The sequence below is a fragment of the Pectinophora gossypiella genome, chromosome 3, assembly GCF_024362695.1.
Source record: "Pectinophora gossypiella chromosome 3, ilPecGoss1.1, whole genome shotgun sequence".
Taxonomy (NCBI): domain Eukaryota; kingdom Metazoa; phylum Arthropoda; class Insecta; order Lepidoptera; family Gelechiidae; genus Pectinophora; species Pectinophora gossypiella.
Genome location: NC_065406.1, coordinates 9525341 through 9545725, shown reverse-complemented (window position 1 = coordinate 9545725; position 20385 = coordinate 9525341). Strand labels below are relative to the sequence as shown.

At 43.1% G+C, this 20385-nt stretch overlaps 1 protein-coding gene across 1 annotated transcript in view; it reads left to right on the top strand.

Moving 5' to 3' along the window:
* Positions 1–20385, top strand: part of LOC126381788 (filamin-A) — a 114951-nt gene that overhangs the window by 91512 nt on the left and 3054 nt on the right. The window contains exons 28-52 of the mRNA XM_050031267.1: positions 251–410; positions 1475–1623; positions 2250–2322; positions 2982–3149; positions 3648–3817; positions 4432–4524; positions 4762–4906; positions 5531–5616; positions 5724–5916; positions 7214–7435; positions 7784–7947; positions 8406–8556; positions 9018–9266; positions 9759–9979; positions 10361–10568; positions 11234–11362; positions 12066–12230; positions 13282–13439; positions 14052–14231; positions 15546–15690; positions 16243–16458; positions 17243–17416; positions 18281–18456; positions 19244–19405; positions 20163–20342. Coding sequence (XP_049887224.1) covers positions 251–410; positions 1475–1623; positions 2250–2322; positions 2982–3149; positions 3648–3817; positions 4432–4524; positions 4762–4906; positions 5531–5616; positions 5724–5916; positions 7214–7435; positions 7784–7947; positions 8406–8556; positions 9018–9266; positions 9759–9979; positions 10361–10568; positions 11234–11362; positions 12066–12230; positions 13282–13439; positions 14052–14231; positions 15546–15690; positions 16243–16458; positions 17243–17416; positions 18281–18456; positions 19244–19405; positions 20163–20342 — 4137 coding nt within the window. The remainder of the gene's footprint in view (positions 1–250; positions 411–1474; positions 1624–2249; positions 2323–2981; positions 3150–3647; positions 3818–4431; positions 4525–4761; positions 4907–5530; positions 5617–5723; positions 5917–7213; positions 7436–7783; positions 7948–8405; positions 8557–9017; positions 9267–9758; positions 9980–10360; positions 10569–11233; positions 11363–12065; positions 12231–13281; positions 13440–14051; positions 14232–15545; positions 15691–16242; positions 16459–17242; positions 17417–18280; positions 18457–19243; positions 19406–20162; positions 20343–20385) is intronic.

Sequence of the window (20385 nt, the reverse complement as noted above, 5' to 3'; positions counted from 1 at the left end):
TCATGCTGAAATTCTTTGTACAGTCATGAGCAATATAATGTACCCACTTTAGGACTCTGTCACACTAACATATTAAATTTGACATTTAGTGAGACTTACAGTTCAATTTGTCAAAAAGTTAATGTGACATGGTACCAAAGTGTTATACATATTAATGCTCGTGACCGTACCCACTCTTTTTAGACCTTATTACAAGTTAGATAAGAAAACCAGGTTTTTAAAAATTTGTATAACATAAATGTCTTTCTAGATGCGCGTGCCTGGTTGCCCGCTAGTGGTCCAAGTATCGGAAGGGGGCGGCGGCGGCGCACGCGTCACCTTACCCGGGCCCGTGCCGCTCCACCAACCCGCCGCATTGACGCTACACCACCCCACCGCCACGCTTGACCAGATTGAAGTCAATGTTGAGGGTAAGTCAGGATAAAAATTTAGTAAAATGCTCTCGACACACCGCCAGCGTAACGGGGCGCCATCGTGACGACACGCAGCGCTAGCAGTTGTACTGTTCTGAGATGAAGGTGACTAGATGAAACGTCAAAATGTCGGCGTCACGCCTACGCTGACGTCAAGCGCCCGCAGTGTGACATCTCTTCTACATCACGTCACGCCAGCTGTGTGTCGAGAGCCGATTTCAGACTGTAGCTACCAATAGAAAAACGCGATTGGACAAGAGCATAATACATAGTAACAGTTATTTTCAATTCTTGATGTTTTATTTAAGTTGTATTATTTTTTGTGCATACGAGTAATAGAGGTGGAGCTATATATAGCTATTTTTCATCAGAAGTATAATCAACCTTATTTTTCAACTCCGAATCATAGCTACGAAATTTATCAGATGTTTTGGTTCTCTTTACAGGGCGGTATAAATGACAAAGTGAAATTAAATGAATGAACACATGGAACAAAATCACACCTCAGAAATGACACGTCCTGAATAATGTTCAGGGAGATAAAAGAAAAAAAGATAAATAATAAATGATAATTTAGAAATAGCATCGTTATAGCTTCGCCGTACTAACAAACCACCTCTTAACAAGTTAGAATAGAACATTAATTTCTTTTTATATTAACATTTTTAAATATTAAAACTAACTTAAATTAGGCAGCTTTAATACATAAGTAAGTACGCAAATGGTAAAAGTTATTAGGCATGACAAATAAACATAATGTAACGTAAATAGAACAGTTTCGATGTCCAATATCAGGTTAATATAGGACCAACTAACGAAAATGGTCCATTTAAAACTAAACAATTTAATGTAACATTCGCATCGATTTATAAGCTCATCTGCTTCGCCCTAACCCTAACCAAGAATAAAGTTTTATAGTCTTATTAGTAATTAAAAGGGATACATAATATAAAGTAAGGGAATTTAAATTGATGGGGTAAATCTTTTGGGGGTATTTTGGGTATATAAGGGGTATTCGGGGTAGGGCGTGGCGGGTGAGCTTCAGCAAGAATATGGCGTAGGTCCGAATGGGGCGTCGGTGCCTGCGGCGGTGTCGGCGGCGGGCGCGGGAGTGTTCCGTGCAGAGTTCGTGCCGCGAGCCGTGGGCGAACATCGCCTTAACGTGCTCGTTGACTCCGTGCCTATACCCGCCAGCCCGTTCCATTTGAAGGTAAGTCTTTTTGTCTATGGTCATCAACTGATTTAAGGTATGAGTCTTTATACTATCAGACAAGATTTTGAGAAAATGACCTGCAATGAGATGCCTTCTTCTACATTATTACCATTATTAGTAATTAACTGATGGCATGTTAATACCAATCACAACGAAGTAGACATCAATATTAATTTCTGTACTGTATCAATCACAAACAGCCTATATACGTCCCACTGCTGGGCACGGCCTCCCCTCATTCAACCGGAGGGCGTATGGAGAATACTCCACCACGCTGCTCCACTTCTTGGAGATACTTTTACGCCTAATAGCCGGTACCGGCGGCTTCCGAAGCTCGAAATCATCTTTTTTTTTTCAGACAATTAAGTGATTCAAGCCGGGAACCGGGAATCGAACTCTGACCTCCAAATCCTGAGCCTAACGCTCTAACCACTAGACGACGGTGGCTTGTTCTGTATCAGTCAGGCCTGTCATTTCGTTAAAAGATAACGTCCTTTTCGTGAGTTGGTTAAAAAGGAAATGTGAACTTTCTCCAATAAATAAAATACTTCTATCACACTTCCAAGCTCTTACAATTGCAAGAATGTCTCATTCAGTATCAGTTATAAATATTCCATTTGCAGGTATACGATGTCACCGCCATACGTGTAAAGGACGTCGCTCATGGGACTGTTGGCAAACCTGTCACTTTTCTTGGTAAGTATTGCCATAAGACAAAACTTGAAGCAATCCATCTAAAAATACACCTTTTATATGCGCAAATGTCAAATTGCAATATTGCTTTATACATAAATGGCTTCAATCAATGGATTCTTTATTCTCGAGAAATGCGTTTCGGATGTATGTAACCTAATCTGTATTAGGCTGGTTTTCCCATCGCGGGTTGGAAGGTCAGACAGGCAGTCGCTTCTGTAATAAACCGGACCTGGCAATTCATCAGGTTATGTATGCGAATCCTTAGAAGATGGGATAATGGTAGGGAGATGATGAACATACGTCACTCTGTACAGTTCAGTATACACGTAATGAATTCTGCGATGAAAATCTATTTAAGACATGAATTCGAAAACAAATTCTTCATTGTTTTAAGGTTACGCGGTTATTATCATAATTAAAGCACATAATAACGGGTTCGGGGTTTTTTACGGGTTCGGGTTCATATCCCCATTTAAACGCAATAAGAACCCGTTATTATGTGCTTTAATTACAAATTCGACAATCATTAGATTAGGCCTGTGCTGGATTCGAACCTGCGACCTCAAAGTGAGAGGCAAGCGTTCTACCAACTGGCCTACCACGGCTCGGCATACAGTGTGTTCTAAACCAGAAATCCAATACGTTGTCCACTTTTTCAGTGGAGACGATGGCAGCAGGGCCGGGCAACTTAGAAGTGACGGTGAACGGAGGCCGCGTGCCGACCGCTGCGGCGGCGCAAGGCGCGCACACCTACGCTATCAGCTTCACACCACGAGACCCGAGACCTCACACCGTTGAGCTTAGATTCAACGGAGACCACGTGCCTGGTAAATATAACGCCGGATTTGACGTGTCATTTGTTTTCTGTACCCTACTTCTTACAGCATGATTTGTAGCTGTGAAAATGTAATCTCTTTTCTCAGGTATCAGAAGAATTAGAAACTGTTTACTTTTAAATAGATACTACAAAGTAAATCACCACAACTTTGCTCTTCTTGCTGTCTAGAACGCAGATAGGACGGAAGCAACTTATCTTGGTGTCCTTTTGCGAGTGCTTGGATAGCAAATGATTTTATTATATATATAAAAGCAAAAGGTCACCGACTGACTCACTCATTACGAAATCTCGCGAAGCTACAAGTGTTAGGAATAAAATTTTGCATGGGGGTTTCTTTTAGACTCATTAAGACGCGACTTTGCAAAAACCCTTAAGGGTAAAATAGGTGGCAAAGTTTGTATGAAACTTCTATAGATTTAATAGTAGGGTTTCACGTGAACGAAGTTGCAGGTAAGAACAGTTACTAACTATAAAATCATTCCTACAGGCAGTCCATTCGTATGCCACGTGTCTGCGCCGGCGCGTGTGATCGGCGCGGGCGCAGGTGAGACGCCGGACAAGGTGTCTGTGGGCGACGCGTACACCTTCAGCGTGGACTCGCCTGCGTCGCCGCACGTTGAGGTGCTGGGCCCGGCGCGACGCCCCGTGCCTGTACAGGTAAGAATAAAATCACTCCTACTCCTATGTCCTATCGGGGTAGGCAAAGATGAGACGGAATTCCATTTACTACGATCCTAACAGTTTCGCTTCACGCGCTCTCATCAAAATATTCAAACATGCAGTTTAGACTACTCTTGATCTGGTCTTTGTTTTTTTTTTTGCCGAGGCCTTCCTTTTCCTACTCAACAGCTTACATCAGCTTCATGAATCTGGTTCGAGATAGTCTTCTTCCAATCATTGACAGCCTCAAAAATGCCTATGCCGTCTTATTGTAGATTTGGTGGCGTTCACTACTTGGTCGGACAAATGGGGAGTGTTAAATACTCTCACGGCTGGCAGCCATTTACTATTCTTACTAGAAACTGGAATAGCCAGTTTATTTTCCACCAAACCAACCAACTAGTTTATTTCCAACGAATGTATCCTGGCAAAGTAATTTTTTTTTTTTAAATATCAAAAGATCTTTAAAAAAATATCGTCAATATCGGCGTCGGCTTAATAGATTGTAGACTTTAATTTTTTTTCTTAGTGAGTTCCCCTAAGCACGTGTGAGTGTAATAAAAACAAAAAAAAGCCTGCTCCACAATGTTCATAATAACTTGACTTTCCAGGTATCAGCTGAAGAAACAATCGGCGAGAATGAAGCCAGCAAACGGTACACTATTTCGTTTGTACCAGTCGACGTAGGAGACCATAGCATAGAGGTGACTTGCATTCATTTCATATTTTTCTTTACTGCTTGCTAATGTTGGAATTGAAGTCAACCTAAAAATGACCAAAAGTAATTTTTTCTATTAACTCATTAACTCATTTTTGTTTATAAATTATATAATCATGCTTTTATATTTTCTTTAGGTTTTGACGTTTCAAAGTATCTTAAATAAGTTGCCTGTTTAGCAGCGTTCCATTCGAAATTTTAAAACCTATTTATTTGCACGTAGGTTCGCGCAGGCGCAATGGGCGGGCACGTAGAAGGCAGTCCGTTCCTAGTGAAAGCGTACAGTGCTGCGCGCGTCGCTGTCACGGACATCTCGCCCGGCGTCGTCGGCCGCCCCGTCTCCTTTACCATCAACGCTTCACATGCCGGTAGGTATATATACGTAGCTTAGTGAATGTTATGGTCTATTGAAAATACGTCACGCCTGGGTAAGCAGCTACGATTATTATTTATTCGTTGGTAAGCAGAGACTATTGAATTCCATTTGCTTCGATCCCCTTCTAGGTCTTCCTCTGCCAGCCCTACCTTTTTTTTTACGTGACTTATTGTAGATTTGCCGCAGATGGCAATAACTACTTGGCCGGAGCCAGCCCTACCATCAACCTTCGCTTTATATACTACTTTCGTAATCCTATTATCCTTCATTCGCTCTACGTATCCAATCAAAGCAATTTCTTTCCTTTTTCAATGGTCTATTGAAATATAGGATGATTCTAAATACAGATCAGAATGATAGTGTACAGAAAGTGCGAAAGAAAGAGACATAACAAAACCGTGTGTCATTCTGACAGCCGTCAAATTGATCATCGTATATTTGAGGAACCTTTGGCCATGAGGCTTTTGAGCCAACATTTAAGTTGACAAAAAAGAAAGACTTGCACAATTTTATTGCTTATTTTTTTTTTAAATTTGAAGTTATTCCATAATTAACTGGATTATTGGTGCTTTCTACTTTTGTAAATGCAAATTGTCTAACACTTAAAAATGTACAGGTGCCGGCAATTTGGAGATTATCGTGGCAGTGAATGGGAGAAACGTGCCAAATTACGTGCAGAGCGAAGGAAACGCAAGATTTAAGGTAAGCTTTTTACGTAACTCAAATACACGCTCAAAAGTTAAAACCATAAGTTGACACACGTTAATTCATACATCAGTTTCTATAACCATATTAATATCCTTGAATAGGTGAACTTCAAGCCCACTGAAGCAGCGGCGCACACGCTATCAGTTCGCTTCAACGGCCACGCAGTACCAGGATCCCCCTTCACATGCGCAGTGACAGCGCCACCCGCGGCTGCAGACGCGCGCGCCACCGGTCCCGGCCTTGTATCCGCGCCTAGAGGTGTTCCCGCTGAGATACAGCTCACTGGTTTCCATAGTTAGTATCTTCATACTTATTTATTTAACAGTTTTTTGTACACCGAACAGGAGGGGGAGGGGGGAGGTGTTAATAGGACACATTGCATCAATCAATCAATAAGCAATATTGCTATGTTTTTTTACCTTTGAGGGGTTTGTTCTGGGCCCCAGACTTGTCCGAAGGCAATGACGAGGCTTATGATGGAGCTAGCTCATTGTGGATGGAGCCCAGAAGGTGCTTGTTCACTCTGGCCTTGAAAGCACCCGGGTTATATGCATTCGGAAATACAGAAGACGGCAAAGAATTCCACTACCTAGCAGTGCGCATAATGAAGGACGATGCGAAGCGCTTTTTGCGAATAGTTGGGATATCCACCAAATAGGGATGGAATCCGGGCATAAGTCTGGAAGTCCAAAGTTAAAGGGGGATAGTGGAATGAATGATTTGACAGTTTTTTCCAGGATCTCCTTTCACAGCCCATATTGCAAGATTCACATTTGAAGATTGCGGCTTTTGAATGCCAGACAGGCGTTCCCTCACCGGGTCATCACAGCTGTTAGTCATTCCTTGTATACCACAGCTTGTTTACATTGTACCCTATTCAAAAACATTGTTTGTTTATTAGTTCAACTATGAATGTTCAATTTGACCTATCATTGTTTGACCAGAGGTAAACATTGGTGCGCAGTGGTGCAGTCGCCGATGATCCGGTCGTGCGTCAATTCCTTTGCCCGGCGTTTGTTCAGATGTCTCTGTACGTTGCTCTATACAAATTAGCTCAAAGACTGAATACCCTAGGCAGTGTAAAATTTCAAATACCATGTGCGTAATATTGGTAGTTATGATATTCAGTGTTTAGTCCGATAGGTATTCGGGATTTGTAATATCTGAAGTTCGTATCGCTAGAATAGTGTTGTAGGTGAAAAATAAGCTTACGCCGTGGCTCTAACTGCAAATTCTGATCACCCCATCAACTTTAAGCATTGATAGCATTGCTTCATTTTGTGAGTCATTACGAGAATTCAGTTTAGAGTTTTACAATTAACATTTTAATGACTTTAGCAAAGGAACGTCGCCGTCAACTTTAGTATTAAGGTTTTTACCCAACTGTCTAGTTATAGCTGGCATCGACATAATGGATATAGATCGATAAATTTGCATGGACAGGACAAGGATCATGTGGTGTAATGGTTGACACGCTCGTCCAGCCTTGACAAAAACTGTAACTCTTAAACCCTCAGGTTCAAAGCCCGTCCGAGTCAAACTTTTTTGATTTAATTTTGTCTTTGTGTTAAAGTCAGCAATCTATTTCCAGCCAGCGAGCCAACGATCTACGTCGCGGGTCCGGGCGGCAGCAGCGTCCGTTCCCGCGTGGTACCCGGCGGCGATGGCCGCTACACTGCCACCTACACACCCGAGGCGGTCGGCCGACACACCGTGCAAGTCACGTGTGCCGGCCGACATGTGCCCGGTTCGCCCTTCACCTGCAACGTCTATGATGTGCGCAGAGTCAGGGTCACTGGACTCGGGCCTGGGGGTAAGTTTGACTTGGTAACTCCCGGCGGCATCTCTGGACTCCGTTTCTACAAAACTTCCTTAAAATTGTTACACGTCGACAACTACTTAGTCTGTGTTGCCAGAAATAAACACGCATTACTACAGAATAAAGTTCTATCTATTTACTATTGGTATTCAAGACCTTATCCTCTGACTTTATCCTTAAGACGTTGTTGTCAATATCTGATTCCAGCACTCTCTTCAGAAAGAATTGTTCCTTGTGTTTTTAATTTTCCACCATGTCTAAAATCTATTAATCCATCTACGTTCTCAAATAAAGAAAGAAAAAATACACCTGCATCATTTCATAAACTCCTCGTTATTCCAGAGCTAGAAGGCACCCTCGAGGGTCTGAGTCTGGATGACCTGGGCGATGAAGAACGCGGCGTGGAAGTAGGCAAGCCTGTCACGTTCAGTGTGGACGCCGCCGGCGCTGGAGAGGGCACCCTCGAACTGGTCGTCTCTACGCCCTCTACTACTGTTAAGGCTGAGGTAAGTTGTACTCTAAATCCTTGTTTGAATATTTTCGGTGTTATTTATGAAGGAGAAGTATTGATTTACAATGTGACTTTGAACAAGTGAACTTTCCACTTGATGAGTTATTTCGATCCCTGGACTTAGTCTTACTTAGATTGCGATGTGGGCTACATCATAGTGCGACGATTAAACGTATCATGCTCAACTAACATACATAATCAAGCTCACAACAGCTATAAATAAACCACATGAGGTACAGAGTATAAGTCTACGAAGACCTTTCGGATTGGTAGAGCTTTGACAGAGTCGTTAGTCAGTCTTCTAGTCAATCGGAATAACGAAATTTATGAATCGCTCAAATGGCTCAAGTAATCCTAGCAAGTGTCTTCAGATCTAAGTTATTAGACCGCTATAGTTAGAGACGACCGAAGAGTTATAGATCTAAGCTTCAAATCAAACATTTTCTCTTGCAGGTGGTAGCAGTGGCACGGGGGTTGTACGACGTAACGTTCGTGCCGGTGTCGCGCGAGGCTCACCGCGTGTCCGTCACGTTCAACGAGCAGCCTGTGCCCGGCAGCCCCTTCGTGTGTCGAGTCAGCGAGCCGCATACTTACGTGCAGATTGGTAAGACGCTTACTGTATTGAGGAGCGTTTGTAGATAACAAAAAAGTGACAGTGACATTTCAGACCAAACTTGTGGAGCAGCTTCTTTCATTCTCCGTCAGACTACCGTAATTTGAGCATTCAGAATCCAGTTGCAGTCACCTATCTTTTGCATGTCGTTTTTCCATCTCATCTTGGGACTTCCTCCAACAAATCTTTTCAGTATCTATATAAGCACTGCTGGGAATAGGCTTTCCCCCCAATTGACCGGAGGGGGTAATTACTCCACCACGCTGCTCCACTGCTGGTCGACGGAGATGTTTGGAGTAGTAACCCGCGACCAACGGCTTCCGTGCTTCTACGCATTATATCGAAGCTTGGATGCTTTGATTTAACGATTGAAACGCATCGAAAGGTTCAGTCCTTATTTAGAACCAATTATCATATTCAGATTATTCACAGGCATATTTTTGTTATGACAGGCAGCATAGCAGCGGTAGAAGTAGACGAAGGCCTGACAGAAGTGGAAGTGATATCACCAACGGGCACGCGAATATCAGACGCTCATTTGGAAGACACGGGTCTTCTAACATTTCCTGCTATGCGTGTCGGCCGCTACGTAGTGCGGTCACCTCGAGGAACCATTGCTGAGGTGGAGGCACTTGACGCTTCCGCCGTCAAGGTGTTGTCTGTTGGTGAAGCTGTGGCGCATCGACCAGCCATATTGACCGGTGGGTACTATACTACTGAAGTATGAGCTAACAAGTTTCATGTTTAGAAGACACGGTTCTTCGAATGTTCCCTGTAATGCGCACCGGTCGCTACGTAGTGCGGTCTTCACGAGGAATTATTTCTAAGGTGGAGGCTCTTAACGCTTCTGCCGTAAGTGCTGTCGGTTCGTGAAGCTGTGGCTTATCGTCCAGCCGTATTGACTAGTGAGTGTTATAGTACTGTAGAAATGATTATTGAACCGCGCAGAATAGAAGTAGACAGACTGTGTGGAACTTCGGCTATTTCAAATTGCTATGGTTCCTCAAAACTTAGTCAAACCATTTCTATAGGAATCGGTACAAAACACGAAATCTTGACGCGAACTTTAAATTCAAATTCTCATTTGTAATGATCTTGTTCTCAAACTCACATTTGACCGTTGTCATTACAAGAAAAAAAAACATAATTTAACATTTTTAAAGTTTCCTATCCTTACATTTTCCTATCCACAGTAAGCACAAGCGGCGCCGGCAACGGGCGTCTCTCAGGCCGCGTGACGTGCGGCGGGCAGACAGTGCCGCATTCAGTGCGCAGGCGCGGCGGCGGCCGACAAGAAGTAGTATGGCACCCGGCCCGCGCTGCGCCGCACCGCATCGCGCTGCTGTGGAGCGGCGCACCCGTGCAGCGCGAACCACTAGTCTTGGATGTCTTGCCAGCTCATCATGGACAAGAGGTACGGTTATCAACAATAATAAAAAACCGAAAAATGCGAGTCAGGTTGGTCACTCGGAGTGCAATACTAGGCGCTAATGCGTGTCATCATGGCCAGGAAGTAGGTATTTTTACGTAAAGTACTTAAAGTAGCTCGTTACATAAAAGTTAGTAAGGGTGTATTCGGAGACTTTTTGTAGCCCTTCTTTGTGGTTGGATTCATCATTCACGTCAATCCGTTGGTCTGTGCCAGCTACCGTTTGTGTATAGCAGTTATAAAAATAATTCAGAAACAAACATTTATGAACCATGTGTGAATTATTTCTCTTCGCTATCTATACTGTTACCCGTTACATAATATGACTCCTTTACCTCTAATATTAAAACCAATCAATCCTTCCAGGTATCAGCATCAGGGCTAGGTCTCTACCAGGCGCAAGTGGGGCGAGTAGCGTCCTTCAGCATCGACACTCTGGGACGACCAGCGAGAGAGTTCGACGTGGTGGTCTCCGGGCCAGGCTCCAGAGCGCTGCCCGTACGCTGCTATCAGACCAAGTCTGGGCTACTGCAGGCCGAGTATACCATCACTGAAGTCGGACAGAGCACAATAGGTAAGCTTTTTATGTAGACCCTTTAACTCCTAAGACTGTGTAATGCCATCATTATTTGAGAAAATTCATATCGAAACAAAAACTGATTCGGCAGCTCTTGTCAAGCCGGGTCCGGCGTGTTAACCATTCCACCACCCTCGTCCATAACATCATTGTAACACGCTCATCTCGGCTTGTAAGAGCTGCGTGTTGAAGTCCCGTCCGAGACAGATATTTTCCATTTAAATTTTCTCTTTATGAGTTTCCCTAAGCACGGGTCATCATCATCAATTCAACACGCTCTTGTCGGTATAGCATTTTTCATTCCAGTCTATCAAAGACCAATTCCTTGACTTCCCTATAAGACACGACGTTAACCTCTTCTTTAATATGTTCCATGTAAGCTCTTCTTGGTCTTCCCCTTCCTCTCTTTCCTTCTAGCTTTCCTTCTATGATGTTTTTAATAAAATTGTCGTGTCTTATTAGGTGGCCAATCATCTTGCCTCTTCTGTCCTCAATAATTCTCAGTATTTGTCTTTTTAAGCACGGATAAGTACTATAAAAACAAAAACCATCGTTATTTGAGTTGTTGAAAAAGTCTTGGGTTTGTCTTGTTAGACACTTCGAATCTGTCTTATATCTAGTTCCAGTACACTACTAAAATACTAGCATTTTATCTCTTGCAGAGGTACTACACCTATCGAAGCCGGTATCTGGGAGTCCTTTCACGTGCGAGTCGTTCGACGCCAACAAAGTGATCATTGCCGGCCTTCCCACTGGGAACATCATCGCACAAACACCCGTCAATTTTACAGGTAAACTATTCCAGTCTTTAGATTGGTATCTCCAACATTCCAAGGACAGGACGTGAAAATTAAGTGTATTATTGACTGATGTATTTAATTACTATTACTTTTCACATATATAAAAATCATTAAAAATGTAAGTAAATCTTTTATTAAGTTCAAAATTTCCTTGCAAAGTAAATTAAAAACATTGGTCGTAGGTAATTTATTTTTTTACGAAATGGCAACGCAGAGTGGGATGACGTCAGCTGGGCTAACCTTGAAATGTTGGCTGTCTCTTTTGAGCATACCTGGTTTTCTTATACCATGGTTTGGTTAATGTATATGTGTGTATATTGTCATAGAGTAACTAGATGTAGATATTGCCAACCGTATAAGATTACATATGAAAATAAGTGTGACATAGTGACAATGTGAACATTATGAACACTGGCAGTTAATGCCAATGCTCGCCACTGACGCTAGATTCGCGCGCGAACTTTTTTAGTATGGCAAATGACCAGAGGGGTTAAAAAGGCCACATCGAAATAGTTCATCTAAAAAAGCAATATTGCAACTTGACATTTGCGCATATAAAAGTAAACGCAATACAAACAAATGTCAAATAGCAATATTGCTTGTCTAGATGAATTGCTTTGGTGTGGCCTATTAACACCCCCTGTTTCATGTAGTATGTTAGTTACTCCATGCCTATAACATATTTTCATTCCAGTGGACACAAAGGAAGCGGGCGTGGGCGAACTAGAAGTAGTGTGCGAAGCGATAGGGGAGCGTCGCGTGCGCATGGCGGTGGACATCCGCGAGGATGGACACATGCACCGCGTGCGCCTGCGGCCCGCCTCGCCCGACCACTACCGCATCTACATCACTTATGGAGGTAGGTTGATAGATTTTCTATCTATTTATTTGTTTATTTATATTATGGACAACTTACAAGCTACACTCTGCTCATGCAAAGTTACATTCAATAAAAAAAAGATTAAGAGCTAGCTCAATTACAAGTAGTCTCAGTATGCACAATGAAGTGAACAAGAAAAACAAGATATAAACTATATTAAAAAAAATTGAAATAATTTAAAAAAGCAGCCAGTGCAATGTTTTTATATGCATTTAAGGGCATAGTAATGTCAAGGTCATGATATCTGGCCAACACTTTATACAATCTACACAACCTGGAAATAGTAGCATATTGACCCAATTTTTTTCTAGATGGTGGAGTTACAAAGAAGGAGTAGGCTTTTTCCTACGAAGTCTCAGCGGAGTACTTATTACTCTTCGTTTTAAGTTTACGCGGTTATTATCATAATTAAAGCACATACTGGCCCCGATTCCTGCAGACATCTCTGAATTTTACTTTAAGTTATACCTGTCATTTTCTTATCCGCCGAAAAGGAAAGGGACGGATGATTGACAGCTCTTAATTTTAGGAAGAATGAGTAAATAAATGAATAACCCGGGCGAATTTTTAGACGGTTGTTTTAGATTTGTGCTTAAAATTGACGTGTGTTCCATAAATTTTATGCTTGTCGATTACCCGTCCCTTTCCTTTTCGGCGGATAAGAAAATGACAGATATAACCTAAAATAAAATTAGATGGTATTTACAGGAATTAGCACCAATAACGCGTTTAAATGGGGATATGAGACTCCCGACAGTGTCGAAATATCGGGAGTCTCATATCCCCATTTAAACGCGGTAAGAACCCGTTATTATGTGATTTAATTATTACTCTTCTATTTTGTACTAAACTAGGTGAAACCTATCTTTGTGAGACATATCAGGGAAATGTATTATTCTGACAGACGTCTACGCACCATGCAATAACGCATAGTAGCTAACCCTATATATCACTCTTAGAAGAATATTCACCTAACTCAAAATTGACCTTGTAAAAAACAAGGTACTTATACGTAATATTTGTACGACAGGAGCCCCAGTAGCGGGTAGCCCGATATCCCTGGGCGTGCTGAGTGCGCGCAGTAGCGGCGCGGCGCGCTGCGCGGGCACAGGGCTCGCGCATGCGCACGTGGGCAAGGAGGCCGCCTTCACTATACACTGCGTGGATGACACCCCTCCCACTGTACAGGTAATTTACCTCACTATAGTAAAAACAAGTTTTATACGCTATGGGAGAATAGTCCAATATTTAGTCTAGTTGATCAGATCCAAAGTCAAATAATATAGCATAGCAATAATAACATAACATAGCATCACACCTCTATTCCCGAAGGGGTAGGCAGAGATGTATAATATAAACATCCACTTCTCGCCAGCTATGCTTAAGTCCAATGTCGAGTCAAGTCATCAAATCATATATTCAACGTAATTATGAACGATGAATTATTTAAATGAATATCATGCTCTTGAAAGCCATATCCAGACCTTTAGTTACGAATTTGTAACCGCATATTATCTTGAACACACGACACTTCACTATTTCTCCCTAGGATTATTATTTTATTCTTGCAAGCTTCTATAAGGAACCATTGATAGACAAGAATAGGCAATGCTACACCGATAAGAGCGTGGCTCTTAAATTAATGAAGCTTCTCATCATCATCAATTTAAGAGCCACGCTCTCGTCGGTGCAGCATTTTCCATGCTACTCTTTTAGGGAAAAATAGGGCAGTGGTTTCCCTCTTGCCTTCTGCCCCAAGCTTCTATAATTCATTTTAAAAATAAAATGGAACCCTTTCAGGTGGAAAGACTAACAGACGGCAAGGAAGACAACACAGACACAGGGCTGCTAGAATGCCGCGTAGTAGCGGGCGCGCCCAGAGAGTGGCTGTGTGCCTACATCCCCCTCGCAGTGGGACTGTACGAGGTGCGGATATTCACCGCCGCCGGCCCGCTGCCTGGGAGCCCCTTCTCTGTTAAAGTGAGTGCTATAAACTGCTAGACAACGAACCGAATCCATAACCTTACAACAATAACAAAAAAAAACAGTTTTTATTTTCCAAATAAACATAACAATAGGCTAGTTTCCAACTAGTCAAATCAGTTACTTTTTACTAAACGTCAAAACACGAAGTTACTACGGAATTTCTATGAAAAAGCACACTGACATCATAGTGGTACGTGATAAAATGTCGGACTTGTTATTACTATTCATCATCACCAGCCCAATAACGTTCCCACTGCTGGAGCACGGGCCTTCCCTACGGATGGATAGGGAGATCGGGCCTTAAACCACCACGCGGGCCCAGTGCGGATTGGTGGTTATTAACGACTGCTAATGCAGCCGGGACCAACGACTTAACGTACCTTCCGAAGCACGGAGGAGCTCGAGATGAATACTTTTTTTTTCTGTGGTCACCCATCCTATGACCGGCCTTTGCGAAAGTCGCTTAACTTCAACAATCGCAGACCGAGCGCGTTAACCGCTGCGCCACCGAGCTCCTCAAGTTATTACTATTATTCTTGATTAAAATTCATAGACAAGTTAAACAAAAGAAAGAAAATGGTTTTCGTCAATTTTAGAATACTACCCAATTGGGTAGTTTCCCAGGCCACACAACACAGCACAACAGCGCGCAACGTTGCCAGCTGAAGCGCAATAGTAAATAGAGTATCGATAGTACAAAACTATCGATAGTATTGCTTCTGATATTGTACTATGTGTAGTCATCATCTCCCTAGCATTATCTCGTTTTTCACAAGGTTCGCATACCTAACCTGAAGATTTGACAGGTCCGGTTTTTTACAGGAGCAACTTCCTGTCTGACCTTCCAACCCGCGAAGGGAAAACCAGCCCAATACAGGTTAGGTTAGGTTAGCATACCTATCCACTACCGGGTCGCGGAAGTATGCTTCGGCGATTCCCGGGTCCTGGCAACACAGTGGACAAGATGGAATACCGTTGGGTTTTAGTGGGTATACCGGGTGGCGACACCCGGGGAGTCCCACATAACCACGTCGTCCCCCCGGGCGGCGTGGTACGCGTAACGCATTTCCCAACGTAAAAAAAAGATTAGCATACCTCTGAAAATGCATTTCTCGGGAATGTGAGTTTCCTCACGATGTTTCCCTTCACCGCTGTGCTTTGTGATAATAGTGTTGAATTAAATGAATAGTATAAATTATTTTCAAGGTGAACCATAGGTTACAGCAGTTTGAAGGTCGATACTCTGTTCTCAGCCCTGATATACTGTGCTCCATACATTACCACATTATAGCAATGACACTTTTACAGGTAATAGACACATCAGCAATCGTGCCAGTGGGGGGTTGGGGGGCAGACAGTTCCGGCCGCGTGCGGGCGCCGTCTAAACTTGTGCTTGATACGAGTAACGCAGGACCTGGAACGCTGGAGTGTCTGCTTGCTGGGAGACATCAACGTGAGTTTATATTTGAATTTAGAGTGTAGTATTGGCTGGATAGATTAAGAAATTCATATTAAAAAAAAGCATTCAAACACCACCAGCTGACACTGGAGCAGCGTGAAGTGTGTTCCACGCTCTCTTCAGTTGAATGAGGAGAGACCTGTACCAGTACCGGGACGTATATAAGGATTTAAAAAAAAAACAATAATTTCTAATAAATTTTCCGTAAATAAGTATATTTTTTCTTTATAATATAAACAGGTATAATCTTTTGAATGTATTTTAAATCGCACCTTTAATGTATTTACATTACTCCCTCAATTTCTGTGTGTCACAACATTTTGCCGAGTTGATGACCCTTTTTAGAAGTAAGGGGGGTTCAAAAGGCCACAGCGATTCATCTAAAAAAACCTATATTGAAATTTGACATTTGCGCATATAGAAGTAAGTGCGCAACGCAAACTAATGTCAAATAGCAATGTTGCTTTTTTGTGGCCTTTTTAACCCCCCTATACCTACTGATATGTGAAATAAATGATTTATATTCCATTCTATTTACAATCTCAGGTGTGGAGACAGTGTCAGGGCGTGCAGTAGTAACACTAGCAGCTGTTGAAGGCGTGAGTGGCGAACAAGAACTAGAGTTGACGTATAACGGCGCTCTAGTAGGCACGGCTCCAAGGCGAGCGCTCGTCGCGTCTGGCAACACCGCGGACAGAGTCACGCTGGCCGGCCGGGGCCTGGCCCATGCCGCGCCGCATACACCCGCTGTCTTCACCATCGGTGAGTTACACACATACTTACATAAAATCACGCTTACTTCCCGTTGGGGTAGGCAGAAACCACGGATTTCCACTTACAACGCATCTATCACACGTTTTTCGCGTCTTATACTCTCATTCATCATCTCACTCATCGGTGAATTATCATTATTATTATCGTAATAATACCTCAATAGGGTATTTGACTGAGTCTGCGATAAATTACAAAATGTTAATCCAGAAAAAGAAACCAAGATAAGATGATTAAAAATCCATCTCATTCTACGACTTATTTGCGATTTTTAATTATAAACTAAGTAACTGAATACGACGTTTGATAACTGTTATTGATGACGTCACACGACCGTATTTCCACACAATCCCATTTCGGCTAGGTGTTCAAGTAGCCTATTTATTTAAGATTTTTCTGCCCCTCACTGTAGAAAGCTGAAAACGATGCAAACAGGACTTGGTAAATGACCAATGGCCAGCCAGGTTGCCTTACTAGATACAGAGAGTACGTCACGTTCTGTACTAACTAGTAAACCTGATTATTTATTTATTTATTTATTTATTTATTCAACAATTGTAACATGACAGTGTACACCATAGCGTTACAATAGATTCTTATTATAATATTAAAACATGCAAAGTATTAATAACAACTAAATATTATAAACAATTATTGAATTGAAGATTTAGGCATCATCTTTTCACACACCTTGATGCATTCTTCCATACAAACAAACAAACAGAGGTAACCTAAAAATGATTAAAACCTTAACCAACACCTGTTTCTTCTCCAGACGGTAGCGCAGCGGGCCCGGGCGCTCCAGAGGCGTCCCTAACGTCCCCGGACGGAGACAACATCCCGGTGGCGCTAGCAGCCGCCGGGCCGGGGCTGTGGCGCGCCACCTACACGCCACGTCGAGCTGGCGACCACCAGCTGAGAGTGCTGTGGGCCACCAGGCTTGTCAAAGGTAAATCTACGGTCACGAGCATTAATACGACACTTTGGTTTCCAAAATATAAAAATTCAAATTCAAATGTATTTATTACATTGCTACAGGTCAAGAAGGTCTTAAACAATATTAAATACGTCCACTGTCGTATTCTTATACCAGTCTAGGTGTACAATTTTTAATTCTAATATATTTAAATTACAATTTCAATTAGATATTAAAATAATGTGAGTCAATATAAATGTGAATATGATTAAAATTAATTTGACTAGGTACGCTACAATACACGGTAACGGTGTGCGGTATACTACAATTCCTCTTTAAATCTATTACCTAGTTCAGTGTTCAGTTTAGGCTGCCCCCACATTGGGCGTTGGCCGAGCGTACGCGTTTCCTGAGCGTGCTGCCGGCGTCGGCGCGGCGCGGACGTCGCGTCAGCGCACCGTCTGCGGGGCGCGGGCTTCGCGTTGTCCAGCGCCGCACAAGCGCTGCGTGAACGCCGCGCAGACGCCGCGCTTACGTCTCGTTCCACGGGCGTTCGGCCGCCCGTGCCCCCCGCACACATTCCCCCCCCGCGCCCGCTAGCATCTCAGTCAGTCAGTCAGTCGCCCGATAGCTCCTCTTTCCTATGTGTAGAATAAAGTATTTGTTATGTTACTTATTTATTGTCAGTACGTATTTATTGTCAATTTTGTTGTGTTAAGCCGGACCTGTGACATCTTCAGGTTAGGTAATCGGACCCCGTGAAAAATGTGATAATGAGATGATTATTTATTGTTAGTCTTTCACAAGATTTTATTTGATTTTCTGCCTATTCTCGTTAACATTCCACCCTGATTATTTACCAAGTTCAATAAAATGATGCTGGTCCTGTGTTCGCAGGGTGCCCGCTGACGGTTAACGTGACGGCAGGCAGCGAGAGCGGGGACGCGTCCCGCGTGGTGTGCTCGGGCGCGGGGCTGGCGGGCGGCGTGGTGGGCCGCGAGATCCGCTCCTGGATAGACACGCGCCGCGCCGGCCCCGGCGAGCTCACTGCGCACTGCACTGGCCCCAACAAGGTTACTACATTACTTCTTGTAGTTATACTCTTTACTGCAATGTCAATATTTAAATTTTTGATTTTTCCTCTATTTGTACGTAATGTACGTAGTGTCACTTCTTTATTTTTTACCACAATAAACGACAACTCATCATTAACAGCCTATATACGTCCCACTGCTGGGCACAGGCCTCCCCTCAATCAACCGGAGGGGGTATGGAGCCTCAAACGACGACAACTCAAAACCAACTTATTAATTTCTTATTTAATTCAATTATTCAATACTTCTCTCGTGTGACTCGACCCTGGAGAGGCCCTTGACATGCTTCATGACACGTCTACGTACTTACATCAGAAAGTGGTACCCGGGTTCAACGGCGTACCTTCTGAAGCAGGGATCATCTTACTTTCCTAACCAAACTATCGCAAAGCATGTTTTGTGATAAGTCACGTCCCCCCGGGATTCGAATCCGGGACCTCCGGATCGTGAGCCCAACGGCCAACCACTGGACCTTGGAATAAAGTAAGATCCAGAAGCGGTGAGGTCGGAGTTAACGTTCTATCATCATCATCAGCCGTATGACGCCCACTGTTAGGCATAGGCCTCCCCCAAGGATCTCCACGACGATCGGTCCTGCGCTGCCCGCATCCAGCGGCTTCCCGCGACCTTCACCAGACCCACCGTTACCGTTCTATACCATAGTCGTATGACCAATGTTCAAATTCTCCACATTCCATTATCGTTATCTGCCCTTCCTTAAAAGTTCAATATCAGTAATACTTATTTATTCATGATGTACCTGTAGGTGGCATACTGCGAGCTATACGAGCACGGGGACGGGACGTTCACCCTAAACGTGAAGCCAGCGGAGGCTGGTCGTCACGTCCTGAGCGTGCAGTTTGCCGGAGAACACGTACCCGGGTCGCCCTTCGTGCTCAAAGTTGCCGGCGCTCCTGACCCCTCTAAGGTAAGAGTTCCTTCTACGTTTTAATAAAAAAAAACAAGGTTTTTTATAAGAGCTCGAGATATGAAAGCACGAAGAGAAGGTAGAACATTCCTCTAGCTTATTACGAAGGCATCTTTAAGGTGGGTCTTTCAAGTATTTATTTACACTAGATTATGGGTAGCCAGTGGCCCCGATTCCTGCAGAAACCTCCTAATTCTACTTCATTTTCATTCACTTACTCATTCTTCCTAAAATTAAGAGCTGTCAATCATCCGTCCCTTCCCTTTTTTTAAGTACTTTTAGTTGTATAAGTTATGTACGCCGTAATTGTCATATATATTAGTCACATTGCCGTAACCTTATAAATGTAAAAATGTTTTAATATATGTGATGTGGTTGTACTTTATAAATAAATAGACGGATAAGAAAATGACAGATATAACTTAAAATAAAATCAAAATTGGCCACTTCGAAGCAATTCATCTTAAGAAAGCAATTTTGCAATTTGACATTTGTGCACATAAAAGTAAGTGCGCAATGCAAACAAATGTCAAATAGCAATATTGCTTTCTTAGATGAATTGCTTCGATGTGCCCATTGTAACCCCCCTAGTAACAAAATTTTACCCACTTTTGTAATAATATTCGGCTCGGTGAGGTGTGTTTACGTTCACCTTGCGATGGATGTACCTCTGACTACCCCAATTGGGATATAGTCGAGCTTATATTATGTGTTATGTAAATAAGCAAGGATAAATTATAATGTTGTATGTACCCAGGTCCGTGTGTACGGGCCGGGCGTGGAGCCGGGCGTGCTGGCGACGTTCCAGTCGCGGTTCCTGTGCGACACGCGCGGCGCCGGCGCCGGCCAGCTCACGGTGCGCGTGCGCGGGCCCAAGGGCGCCTTCCGCGTGGAGATGCAGCGCGAGAGCCAAAAGGACCGCACTATATTGTGCAAGGTGAGTTTCAATAATATAAATGTTATTAAATACACCGCGCTAG